Raw genomic sequence first — 13650 nt, 5'->3', positions numbered from 1 at the left:
GCCTCGTCGCAGACTGGGGCCCTCCTTCTAAGCACATAGAAAATTATTTCGTGCTTCTGAGTTGGAGAATAGGGGAAATGGAGCTTTCAACTCTTCCCCGGGAGGTTCTAAGCATCCTTGGTCTGGTAAGCCTAGAGCTAGCTTCTCCGAACCCACAGACAAGACCCCTTCAGCTTGAAGGTTTGCCCTCACCCATTATTGGGGTGGGGGACATCTTTGCTGGTTTCCAGCCTCATGGACCTCCTTCATGAGTGATAAGGGGATCCAGGAAATGATTATTTTGGGGATACCCAGAAAGGGGGACAAAGCTTGTCCTTTTCAGGTGTTTTTTTTTTTTTTTTTTTTAGGTCCTGAGTCTTTGTGCATATTTAATTATTGAAAAGGTACAGGTGATGGCCGAACTACCTAAGGTCCCCCCTATCCCTGTCCAGGGAATCTATTTACCTAGGTCTAATTCTGACCAGGGTGGTCCTTCCACTTGATGAACTTCAGGAACCACAGGCTGTGATTCACCAGCAGTTAGTTCTCTCTCCCATTTTGCATACAGGTTCTGAGTCTGGTGGTATCCACGTTCAAGACCCTTCTGTTTTCACGGTCTTGCATGCAGCTCCTTTAGCAGGTTTGGCTCCACAGGAGGATACCGAGGTTCATGATGAGATTACGGGTTCCTCTGGCAGACGCAGCAGGCATCCGAGGGTCACGGTAAGGCCAGTATCCTCCTCGCCTCAGGCTTCTTCCCCATTTCCTGTGAGGAACTAAGGGCGAGGATCTTCCAATCAGTCTGGTGGCCATAAAGGTCCCTTGGGGGCTTCCTCTCAGAGAAGACCAGTTGTCTGTCCATCCTGCGCTACAGTCACTAGTGTTAATGGCTTATCTATCGAAAGTCAGGTACTGAGGGATAGAGAGGTCTGTCTAGATCAGTGATTCCTGCTATGGTGAAGGTGAGGAAGTCCTCTTCCAGCAAGGTCTACCATTGTACATGGAAAGTGTACATTTCTTGGTGTGAGTCAATTTGGCGCTCATCCTCGATCCTTTTCTGTGGCTCGGATCCTAACCTTTCTTCAACAGAGGTGTTGGATCTGAAGTTGGCCTTGAGTACCATCAAGGGCCAGGTGTCTGCCCTGGCAAACTTCTTTCAGCGACCCCCCCCCCCCCCCCAGCCACCGCTTCTTTAGTTCGTACCTTCGTTCAGGGGGTTCGACATGTGGCTCCACCTGTACGGTCTCTTTTTTGCCACCAAGAGATTTAAATTTAGTACTCTCGGTTCTCCAGAAACCTGCATTTGGGGATATTCAGGACATTCCCTTGCCTAAGTTATCCCAGAAGGTGACATTCTTGGTGGCTATTAACTCATTTGGCGGCATTCTGTCGCAGTCCCTATTTAGTGCTCCATAGGGATAAAGTGGTTCTTCATCCCTGTCTACCAATCCTGCCCAAAGTTGTCTAAATTCCACTTGAATGAGGACATTGTGTTGCGTTCCTTGTGTCCCAAGCCGGCTCATCCCAAGGAATTCGCTTTGCTTACCTTGGATGTGGTTGTGAGTTTGCGGTGTATCTGGCAGCTACTGAGTCCTTTCGGAGGTCAGACTCGCTTTTTGTGGTTGCGGACAGACCAAGAAAAGGGCTGGCCATTTCAGTTACCATCTCCAGAGGGATCAGACAGACGATGACTCAGGCCTATTCCATTAAAGGTCAGGTTCCACCTTTCCCTGTTACAGCGCATTCTACTCGAGCGCTGAGTGCTTCTTGGGCCTTTCGTCATCGGGCATTAATATCGCAAGTTTGCAAGGCGTCCACTTGGTCGTCAGTGCATACCTTCACAAAATTCTATAAGGTAGATACTTTGGAATTTGCGGATGCTTCTTTTGGCCACAAAGTTTTCCAGGATGCTTTTTAAGAGGGGCTGTTCCCTCTTGAGGGGTGATTTTTTTTTTTTTCTTTAAACTTTTATTTTTTCAGGTGAGGCTCTGGTGTCCTGGTTAAGGGCTCTTATGTTTAGCCTTGGGTTATTTTCCCCACCCCCTCATTTTCCTTTTTGGCACTGCTTTTGGACATCCCAGTAGTTATGATCTATGGATTGCTGTGTCCGTCGATTAACAAAAGCGAAATTGGGATTTTTGTAATTAACCGTAAAATCGAGTTTGACAGACAACCGCACCCACCCCTCTATGGAGTTCTGATACTGCTTGCTACTAAATTGATTAGCTAGAGCAGAGAGGAGTTATATGCCAGCTGAGGATGGCCCATGGGCATAGCCAAGTGTTTTTTTGTTCTGCCTAGTCCTACTTTTTTTTTTTTTTTTTTTTATAGCCTTATTTTCGATGTATGCGGCTGCCATTTTAGGCCGGGGGGGGGGGGGGGGCTTTACCATGCCAGGTCAGATCAGATTATTGAGATTGATACTGCTGTGACTCCTAGAAAATTTAAGCCTAGTGCACAAGATTTTCAGCTAAATGATCAAGGGTTTTTTTTTTTTTTTTGTCCCCACTGGAATCGGATCGCATGGGTGTTCACACTTGCGCAATCCTTTTCCTGCACCATTGGACAGTTGGCACAGAGGTTCACAAAGAGCAGTGTGAACTACCTGCGAGAGACTTGCGATGCGGGAACCTGCTGGAATCGCGCTGGTTCTCGCATCGCAATAGTGGTGAACCCAGGCTTAAAAGAAAATCGTATGATCTGGTGTTGTACGAGAGAAATTTTCGTGTTTTTTTTTTTTTTTTTTTTTTTTTTTTTTCTTTTTTTTTCTTTTCCATTTTCGAAAAATTTCAGATGAAAGCGGTGTTCGTACGATTGAGACTGAAATGTTGATGTAATACTGGTGAGGGATATATTGCCTGCTTAGTGTTGGTTCATGCAGTGCTGATTTGCATGTCCTTTACCCGACCACAGCAACGGCTGCCATGTCTGTGCCAAATGTTGTGCTGAAGTGATCCTTTAGGACGAGGACTCCTTCACGGAAAACTTTAGAGGGTTCTGAGTAGGACACTTGCAGAAATGTTAAGGACTTGCAGAATAAAGTACACCTATGACCTGTTCTTTGTTTTATGAGGTAAACATTTCAAACTGCTGTGAAGACAATTGCCCAGTTTTTTGGCCATACCAGTTTAACAAACGTAACATAAAGTATAGTCAAGGCCAAGCTTGTTTAGATTTGTTTTGGCTATGGAATGGTTATGAACCCTGACGGTTTGTTTTTTTTTTTCTCCAGTCAGTGCCTCATTTGTAGGCTTGCTCTCCATTTTCTGCCCTGGACACACAACAGGAAGTGAGAAAATCTCTCCAAAGTGAGGGGGAAATCCTTTCTTCAACAGGTGTCTCTAATGGGACCCGGCCCGCCACTTCCTATTCCAAAAATGTTCCATTTGCTATTGGATTTCCTGTCCCGTTCTCTTCCTGTCACTAAGACAAGCAGAGACTATAAATCTCCCCAACGGGCACACAGACGAAAAGAATCCCAATTTTTGTCTTGTGTATATCCCCCTACCCTATTGAGAGGGTAAAAATAAATATGTGTGTGTGTGTGTGTAAAATATACACATACACGCTTGACTCACACTTTGATCAGGTATTTCAATATTATATATATATATATATATATATATATATATATATATATATATATATATATATATATATATATTGAAATACCTGTTCTAAGTGTGAGTCAATAGTTTAGCTTGTGGTTGCGTTTTGCTCCCGATTGGTCCATCTGACAGGTGGTGATGCTTGTGGTACTCTGCAAGCCAATTTAAAATTGCCGTGAAGCAAAGCAATGCATTCCTGGCATGTGTGCAGCTCTGTAAGGCTGCAATGGTAGAATTTAGTGGAGCAGTCAGGGGCTTTCTGGCTGCCCTCATGAAAGTCACTGTAGTACTCCCAAGGCTGAGTTTCCCTTACCCTCACCACCACCACAAAATACAGTATAAGGCTCCGGTGACAGGCTATCCTTTCGAGAAAGGGGTCCAGTGGGGCCCTATCAGTGCAACAATGTTTTTTCTGTGCCATTTCTGTTGGACTTCAATAAATTTGAGGTATAGAACGGAGTTCTACAGGATTAGGTTGTTTTGGAAAACTAGCATTGGCTGAGGAAAATCTGCAATCACAGGACGCAATGCTTGACTTTCAGATTAAGAGATGCATTGATCAAAGGCCTTGCCCAATGTGTATCCAAAGTTAACCAATGGTTAAACAAGTGTCAGGTTTTTATTATTGTGCCTGCTGTGCCCAATTATCAGTGTTACTCCTCATTTCCTGTCCCAGGAAACACAACAGGAACTGACAGCCAATCTCATGATAGTAACACCCCCCAATTTCCTGTGCCCATTATATTCAGCAGGACAGTGAGTGTGAATCGCTGCAGAAGGGGCTTCTAACCCTTCCATTGCTTGTGGTCAGAATACAGGATATTGAGCAACATTTCTCCATTAGGAGTGGATGCAGGCATTAAAGGAGATGTACAGGCAAAGCTCGTTTGGCTGTACTTCTATGGATCACAGCAGTGCAGTTAGTTTTGCACTCCTGTGACCCTCTGAAGTCCGCTCTCTGCTGATGTCACAGAAGTCGTTCCAGGCACCGCATCATCAGGACCAGTCGGGATCCACCAGGTGCCTGGAACAACACCAGCATAGAGCCTGAGCCGGCTGCTCCTCGCTCCTCCACAGCCCAGCGCTCCAATGAGCGAGGAGGGGGCAGAGCAGAGAGCTGTGACTGACAGTCAGCAGCTTCTCTGCTCAGAGCGGTCAAGACCGAGCGATCGGCGGTGTTTGATTGTTCAGTTCTCAGTGCAGAGGCATGGGGGGACAGATGCAGCATCGGACCGATACTTCATCCACCTAGTTAAGTATGATTGGGGGGAAAAAACTTAGCCATACATCTTCTTTAAAGCTTAGCGGTTGTAAAGGTAAATTAAAAAATAAAAAATCTCCATACTTACTGCTCTGTGCAATAGAATTGTACAGAGCAGCCCCCAACTTGCTCTTTTTCAGGTCCCTCACCGGCGCTCTTGGCTCTTTCTGTCAGTGCCCCATGGGAAGCTGCTTCCCATGGGGGCACTCGTGTGTGCCCCCGAACCCTGCTGCTGCATCCATTGATTGACAGACAGCAAGACTTGGCCCCCATCCCTCGTCGCTGGCTTTGATTGACAGCACTGGGAGCCAATGGCTCCTGGTGCCCTAGCAAAGCCAGTGAGACCCAGAAGTGTGTGAAGAGAAGAGCTGCAGATGTGCACTGCGCTCGATCAAATGAGGGCTCGGGTAAGTTAAAGGGGGGGGGTGCTGATACCTAAACATTTTTTACCTTTAATGCAAGGAATGAATTGGGGTAAAAAATGTTTAGGCTTTACAACCACTTTAACTCCAGGTATATTTTGTTGTTTCCAACTCTTCCAATCGGAGAGCACTTTGTATTCATTGAAAATTTAAAATACAAGGTGAACTCTAAATGATGGCAGTGCCAGGCGAGTGACCTCCGGTGTCCAGTGTTTCTAAACTATCACTATAGTTGCGCTAACTACAGTGATTATCCACTTCCCCAATGGTCTCTTTTAGGAATGGAATATGATGGACCTACGTGACTGCAATAAAGGGCGTACCTAGACTTCAGCTGTAAAATTTTATTTTTTTTGATGGTGGGGAAGCGTGAGCGCTGCTTATTGTTGCCTGTGTCTATACAGGGGAGTTCACTGTCCTGTTTGGTCAGCAGGAAAGGAAGTGAGATTTAGTCTACCCAGCAAGGACACACAGAGCTAATTCCACTGGTGCTTTTCCACTGCATGGAACCGAACGTTCAGCTCTCTTTTTTGCTTTTCCACTGCTGGTACCGCATGGTATAGTGTAGCAACGGTTCGGTACGGCGGCGCTTTTCCATTGCATGGAACCGAACGGTACGGCTCTCAAAAACAGTACCTACTCGATTGTGGTTCCAACAGGTACCATATCCCACAATCCTTTGCATGCAGTCACTACTAGCCACTGATTGGTCAGAGAATCCCACCCACCCCGTTGTTATCCCACCCACTTAACTTTAGTGGAAAAGCAAACCATACCGTACCAGCAGTGGAAAAGCAAACCGGGCTGAGTAGAGCCGAGCCGGTACTTGCAGTGGAAAAGTGCCATAAAACTCATCAGAGATCAGAACCATTCCCCTTGTTGTCCAAAACCAAAAAATTACATATTGGATTAGAATTTCTATGTACAGCCAGTGAACTAGTAAAAGAACTGAAGTTGGTGGGTAAGAATAGCAGCCAGTCGGCTAGCATTTTCAAGGTAACAGTGGAAGCCTCTGTCTTTTTCTTAATGAAGGGTTTACTTAAAGGCACAATTTTAGAGCAATACATGTCTCAGAAGTTCTGGGACTTCATAGTGGGGCTGCATACTGGTTTTGTCTCTGGAGCCATACTGATCATGTCCCAAAACCCTGGGGACCACCTACTGGCCGTGTCCTGGGTACCGCATACTGTTTTTGCAGGGAAGGTCACTGCAATCAGAACTGACATATGGTGGCTTACGTGGTGATTTATTTTTTTATGTATGTGTGTATATAGCAATTATCATTTACTAATAAAGATTGCCTCTCTCCAGGTGGAAGAACGGTTTTCCAGAGTCCCAGAACCCGTCCAGAAACGGATCGTCTTCTGGTCGTTCCCACGCAGCGAGAAGGAGATCTGCATGTACTCATCGCTGGGGTACCATCCTCCGGACGGCGAACGTGACTCTCGGGTGCCCTTTAACCGTGGCCTGCAGCTCTTCCAGTCCGGAGCGGTGCAGCGAGTGCTACAAGTCGGTAAGTGTTGACACAAGCCTGCGAGAAAGTCCTGCTCTTGCCTGATTCTGTGTTCGCTGGCCTCTGCCTCAGTGACGAGGCTTTTATCTGGTGTACAATGAGTACAATCTGTTATTATTGTGCGGGCTTTAGATAGCATTCACCGTGCCTTCATGTCCCTCAGGGGCCCAGCCATGCTTGCCGATCAGGTTTAACAGAATTATTTTGAACACAAACATTGGCCTCTGTAAAGCAGGTGCCAAGTTTTGTCTGTGTGCGTGTACACGAAGGCAGCTTTTATTCACATGCAGAACGCTGAGATGCTTGACGCTTCTATGAATGAACTGCATTGTCGGATCTTAGGGCCCCACTTTGGTTCAGCCTCACACCCTGGCAGCCAAGAGCAATAGGCCGGAACCACAAGTGTCTGAAGGATGAACAGTTGCTGTTACCTATAGCATTCTGTTTGTTTTTTGGTGTTGGTTTTGGTTTGGCACACTGCACAGCCAGTATTTATTGGGATAATCGGGTTTCTGTAGCCATCAAGAACTTTGCTTGAAAAAAAAAACGCAGGTTAAGTTACAGTATAGCTGTGAAGTGCTGTTCTGTCGTTCCCCCTGCAAATAATAAATTGCTTCCTACTATCCCTGTCTGTTCTGAAACAAAACAGCCGACAGGGACGCTTGGTTTCAAACAGGTAAAAAAAAAAAAAAAAGAACTTTGCTTCCTTTGCAGACATGTATTCGGATTTTCCAGGTTTCCCTGCATATGGGTTCGTTCAGAACCAGTCAATCTGTAGTACTGCCTGGATGATGGCTCCTTTTTTTAAAGTCATGCATTCATTTGAGGTTTTTGGATGATGTATAAGAAGGGTTAAAACCCCAATCAGGCTTTTGTTGCTGTCTGTGCCCCTGAGTGAGGCCATGGGGTTAGGGGTGTCACACTTTGTCCTAGTTAGAGAAATTCTAAACCGTTGAGTTGTCACCAGAAAGGGAACGGAGGAGAATTCTTCTATTGGTGACACTTGCCCCAGTAACTACATCTATGAGGGCCTTTACCTTACTTTTGGAGAGTTGGTCTCTTCCCGTTGTTGTGTCTACAGGACAGGAAGTGACAGGAAATGTCCTCTTGAATTTTCTTGAAATAATCAGTATTGGCAATGTACCGGTTCATGTTCTAGAGCAGTGATGGCGAACCTTGGCACCCCAGATGTTTTGGAACTACATTTCCCATGATGCTCAGCTACACCGCATAGTGCATGAGCAACATGGGAAATGTAGTACCAAAACATCTGGGGTGCCGAGGTTTGCCATCACTGTTCTAGAGCAATAGAAACACTTCAAATTTTTTAACTCTAGCTTGCATGTTGGTGTGTTGTGTAGGGGTGGTGCAATGCATTGTTACGACACAACTTTTCCTTTTTTTTTTTTTTTTTTTTTCTTTATTGAAGAATGGCACTTCATTCGACTCTATCCATTATAGGTGTGATGTGTAAAAATGCAGACATTCTGCATTTTACACAGTGCACAAGTATGCTGTGAACCGGGCATATCAAAAATTGGCAGTCTTATGGATGTGGCTTGCATAACCCTAAGAGCCCATTCACACTGCCGCGACTTGTCAGCCTGACAAGTCGTGGTCTGTCGCGGTCCATTTAGTACAGGACCCGTTCTAATAGGAGCGACACAAGTCGCTCCGACTTAGAAAAATGGTCCTGCACTATGGGGTGACCTTGGAGCGACTTGCATAGACTTCAATTATGTGAAGTCCCTGCAAGTCGCGGTGCACGTGACTTCACAGGTCGCCCCCCGAAGTCGTGCCGCTTCAGTGTGAACCGGCACTACATCTCTGAATATCCACCCTGTGTCCTGTACTGTATGATTAGTAAAGCAATTTTTGTTTTTCAATTGTAGTCTTGTGTTGATCTATCAATGCAGCTCAAGAGACATGGTGTGAGCAAGCCTTTAATGCTCCATTTGAGCCTTGCTACCCCAGAGGAACTGTTGACCTTTTCAAGTCTTGGGGAAATCCTGTTTAAAGGTAATTTGTTGGTGACTGGTGGGGAAGATTGTGCTCCCCCCACCTTTATGTTGGTGGCCATTGGGGAAGATTGCCCCCCACCTATGTTGGTGGCCAGCATGCCACTCCTACAAAATGGCTAACAGGTTAATTGGTGTCATGCCACAAGTTCTGCCAAGTGGCTTTGGACCAGGAACTCTGAAGGCACCATCAGATAGGAGGTTGAGGAAACCCAACAAGAATTCCTTGGTACTCTGTGGTTCCGCTAAAGCAGTGGTCCTCAACCCTGGCATACAGGGCCCACTAACAGGCCAGGTTTTCAAGATAACTGAAATACATCCCAGGTGATATAATTTGCTGTTCAGTGATTGCAGTACTCTAGTCTGCATCTCCCCAAGGTAATACTTAAAATCTGGCCTGTTAGTGGGCCCTGAGGACCGGAGTTGAGGACCACTGCTCTAAAGGACTATCTTCCTAGAGCAGGGTTTCTCAACTAAGGTTCCTCCAGAGGTTGTTAGGGGTTTCTTGACAAAATAAGCAATTCCTGCCCATCAGAGAAGTTCCCACTAACACAATTGATTTTTTTAGCTATCTTTAAGAGGGCAATTCTTCCCAGTGATCACAAGTGTAAGCATTCGTCCCGCTGACCGTCATGCTAATGTATGAAAAGTAGATCTAATAACTTTTTTTAACATGGGCTTTTTTTTTTTTTTAACGTGTTCCCTGATATCGGAAAGTTATTTCAAGGGTTCCTCGGTGTTGAAAAGGTTGAGAGACTGATCTAGATGGGGGTTCTATAGAACTCTGGTTGAGAATGGATGCTCTGTATGGTCCAGTTAGCATAACACACGAAACTCGATGCAGTGCACATTCATAGATTTATTTATAGTAATTTTAGGAGGAATCGGGACGGTTTCACCTGTAACTGTCCACACCTGACGTTGCAGGCAGTGACTTGTCATGCAGGTGACAGTTGGTGACAATTATCGCATCACACCAGTTTGTTTTTTTTCCCTTTTGTCCGTCTGACTCAGTGGCCTGAGAGAGCTCTGGCTTGCCCAGGCCTGTTGCCCTGTATTTAGTCAGTGGGCACGCCTGTGCATGTGCCAGAGCTCCGCAGGAACCCAAAATACAATCTGCCTAGATTAGACATGTGTGTTGGAGAGCCCGGTCACACAGGTTGTGGCAGTTTCTGAATCCCCAACAGAAAATGGAACATCCGTATTTGTTTTAAGTATTAATATGAATTCTGTGCTATTCTTTCACATGCCTGAGATAATTCTGAACACACACCAAAAAATCCCAAAAGTGTGGTTTGAAAACCCAGAGTCCTCTGTATAGTCTGTATGGTGGTTGGTGTAAATGATGCACCCAACCTATTGAGGTTCTGTTTGACTTGGGGCTTCATGTATGATGCATATAATATAATACAAAAAAAGCTTTACAGACCTGCACATCACTTGCTTCTGGATTTACAACTTACTGGTATTTATATAGCGCCGTCAATTTATGCAGCACCATATATTGTACAGTTAGATCTGTCTCTGCCCTCCATGGAGTTTTGTTTTTTATTTTTTAGAAGCATGTGATTGGAGCCAGAGGCTCGAATAGGCTTCAAAAAAGGGTGGGCCATGCGCCATGAGCCCACCCAGTTGTGGGACGATAGCGAATGAATATTCGCTATTGCCACGTTGATTCTCCTCCTGGCTAATCAGGAAGTGGGTCCTGAGACCCGTTTCCCCATTGGCCGAAAGGAAAAGCCATGCTGTTGGCCAAGGAGCAGAGGAGACTGAGGGGGAAGCCGCCGCTGCTGCCTGCCCAGGGTGAGTGAGGCGGGGACAGTGCGAGCTGGTGGGGGACCGGGGACAGTGCGGGGTGGTGAGGGGGGGGGGGAATAGTGTATGGTGTGGTCCGTCTGAAATTACACAAGTGTGAACCCAGCCTTAAAGTGCCCCTGTTAAGTTTAAAGGAAATAAATCACTCCGGATTTTGATGTTTTAATGCCTTGGTAATGTATAAAAAAGGGGATTCACTCCAGAGATAAAGCGATTATTCTCCCACTCTACAGACTCTGGTCCGGTCACATCTGGAGTATGCTGTCCAGTTCTGGGCACCGGTCCTCAGGAAGGATGTGCTGGAACTGGAGAAAGTCCAGAGAAGGGCAACAAAAATAATTAGGGGAATGGAGGACATCAGCTATGAGGAAAGACTACAAGCACTGAACTTATTCTTTGTGGCGCGGAGACACTTGAGAGGAGATATATCGGTATACAAATACTGTACTGGTGACCCTAGCATAGGGAACAAACTTTTCAGAGAAAGGGAATTCAATAAGACACAGGGCCACTTAGTAAAACTAGAAGAAAAGCGGTTTAACCTTAAAATGCATAAGGGGTTCTTTACTGTCAGGGCGTTGGGGATGTGGAATTCTCTTCCACAAGCAGTGGTGTCGGCAGGGAGGATCGATTTCGTTACAAAAAACGAATTGGATGGGTGCCCTAAAGACCACAACATGCAGGGGTATACAATGTAGGGTTAACAGCAAACGCACACACATCATAGGCTAGGCTGTTTTTTTTTTTTTCTCCTCCAACCTCACTAAAACTTCCTTACACTTTGGTATTTCGAAAACTAGAATTCTACCACCTCAGGAGTTCTCTTCCACTATTTTTCACTTGATTCCTTGCCCTTCCTCAGGCAAGGTTCTCTTCGGGTTTTTCTGTAAGTTACCCTTCCACCCTATATCCACGTCCTCTACTTTTTTTTTTTTTTTCTATTTTCTCCTCTTTCTCACCCTTTTATCCTTTTTGCTTCCATATTTTTACCATCCCCAGTATTTCTACAGATCTTTGTTCCGTATACAATAACCCACACCAGCTTCTCTGGAGCATCAGGCCTCAAGTACTAGCAAGCCGATTTGTACTCCTAGGCATCCATCTTTGATTCTTGCTCACAATTTCTCAAGAATTATGACTGGATTTTTTCTTACCACCTTTATATTAAACCTGCTGGCTGTTGCCTGTTTTTATATTTTGTGTTCACAATCAACAAAATCTCTGACAAAAAAAAAAAAATACATTTTTAAATAAAAACCGAATTCTAAGTTTTACTAGCCTTTTCTGGTGGCCATGTTGTCTCCTACTTGTCCTCGGTTCCGGTTCTGCAGCCTGCATCAGTCTCAGTCTTTATTTTACAGTTTGGGAGTGACAAAAGGTGGCAGGTAGACGGGTGAGAAGAACGAAGGACAGATGAGAGATTTGCTTGTATGAGACCGGCCTGGAGCATTTTTGTATAAGGCAGTTATTTCCCCTTTGTCAGCAAATCTATGAAGATGCCAGACCCCCCCTATCCCCTGCCTATTTGGGTGAAAATCTCTTTATTAGGATATCAAACCTGAAAGGCTAATCCTTCTTTTTTTGTTTCCCTGTTCTTCTCTGCATGGACCCCCCCGGGGAGCCCCTCCCTCGTTGGTGATTGTGTTTTGTATACAGCAGATAAAAGTCTCATTGACAGAGAGGGGCCCGAGGCGTGTGACGGAGGACAATACCAGGCTGATACCCAGTCCGTCATGCGTCACGGATCCCACACATGTCCTGACCGTGGAGACCTGAGACAGACTGAGAGCCCTCAATGGCTTTATTGAGGGCCCATCGCTGCCTGGGTTGTATTACCCTGGAATGAGCGGTGGCTGGTTGGGCACTCTAGAGAGAGGGGAAAGTTGTATGCGCTGACCTTGCATATAAACAGATCAAGTTATTGTGTTTGACCTCATGTGTGCGTATATCTAGATCTCTTAGATTTTTTACTATTTTGTTTCTAATGGACTTTTATAATGTTTCTTCTGTCTAATAATTGGGGTCTCTTTAACCAAGATCTCTGTGCAGAGTTCCTGGCTCTTTGCCCATTATGTAGGGTTCCCACCAGGGTAGAACAAGGAACTTTGGGCCTGGGAGGCAATACAAGCCAACTAGTCCTTTCTAGTAAGGACATATTTCTGTCGGCTGAATGTGTGTGCTATAGTGCTGCATTCCTTGTGGGTGTTCTAAAGAACGTGGTTTACTGTGATGCCGTTTTATCACATTCCAGAACCGGCTTCCTTCTGTAGATTTATGCATTTAATCACATGACCTTTCAGAGCTGCAGAAGATGTAGGTGCTGGAAGTCGGTAGCTATAGAATGCCCATCGATGTGTCATTGACTCCGGATCCTATTGCTTTGAAGGTCTGAATGGTGAAGTAGGCCCGCTAGGGCCACCAACCCAACATGGCTTATTAGTACTGGCCTAATCGTAATGCCCCACACTATGTTGGCCTTGTTCCCATTTTTGCTTTCTCCAGAATATAAAAATGAAAGGGGTGGGGGGGGGGGGGTCCTATAGGCGTATCCGAAATACATGAAGATGGACAGTAACAACCTCTCAAATTGCATGGTTGACCGAAACCGTGTCGGGAATTGTGTGAAAGAGTCCAATACATGGAAGAGAGAAATGTAATCCCAGCACCTAGTGCTAGTGGTCATCATCCCAGTACGAGATGATAGACACCCATACTTCAGATACTGGTCTGATACTTGTACTTCACCTCATATGACCCTCTGTCATTAGAACTACTTACCCTCTACAGCAAGGGTCTTCAAACCATGGCCCTCCAGTTTTTCAGAAACTACAATTCCCATCATGCCTAGTCATGCCTGTGAATGTCAGAGGTTCACAATGCCTCATGGGATTTGTAGTTCCACAACAGCTGGAGGGCCATAGTTTGAGGATCCCTGCTCTACAGGCTGACAGTACTTGCTCACACAAACCAGCAAGGCTTCCTCTGGAGTGGTCCTTGTTGAGCAATCTTGGATCATCGTGGCACCCCTGGGGCC

The 13650-nt window shown here is 45.6% G+C and overlaps 1 protein-coding gene across 1 annotated transcript in view; it reads left to right on the top strand.

Annotated features, from left to right (window-relative positions):
• The window catches only part of ZSWIM4 (zinc finger SWIM-type containing 4), a 40589-nt gene that overhangs the window by 8042 nt on the left and 18897 nt on the right, over positions 1 to 13650 (top strand). The window contains exon 2 of the mRNA XM_082256209.1: positions 6582 to 6783. Coding sequence (XP_082112335.1) covers positions 6582 to 6783 — 202 coding nt within the window. The remainder of the gene's footprint in view (positions 1 to 6581; positions 6784 to 13650) is intronic.

Source organism: Pelophylax lessonae (genome assembly GCF_965119305.1).
Source record: "Pelophylax lessonae genome assembly, chromosome: 4".
Lineage (NCBI taxonomy): Eukaryota > Metazoa > Chordata > Amphibia > Anura > Ranidae > Pelophylax > Pelophylax lessonae.
The sequence above is the reverse complement of the archived record's forward strand: the minus strand, read 5'-3'. Positions and strand labels throughout refer to the sequence as shown.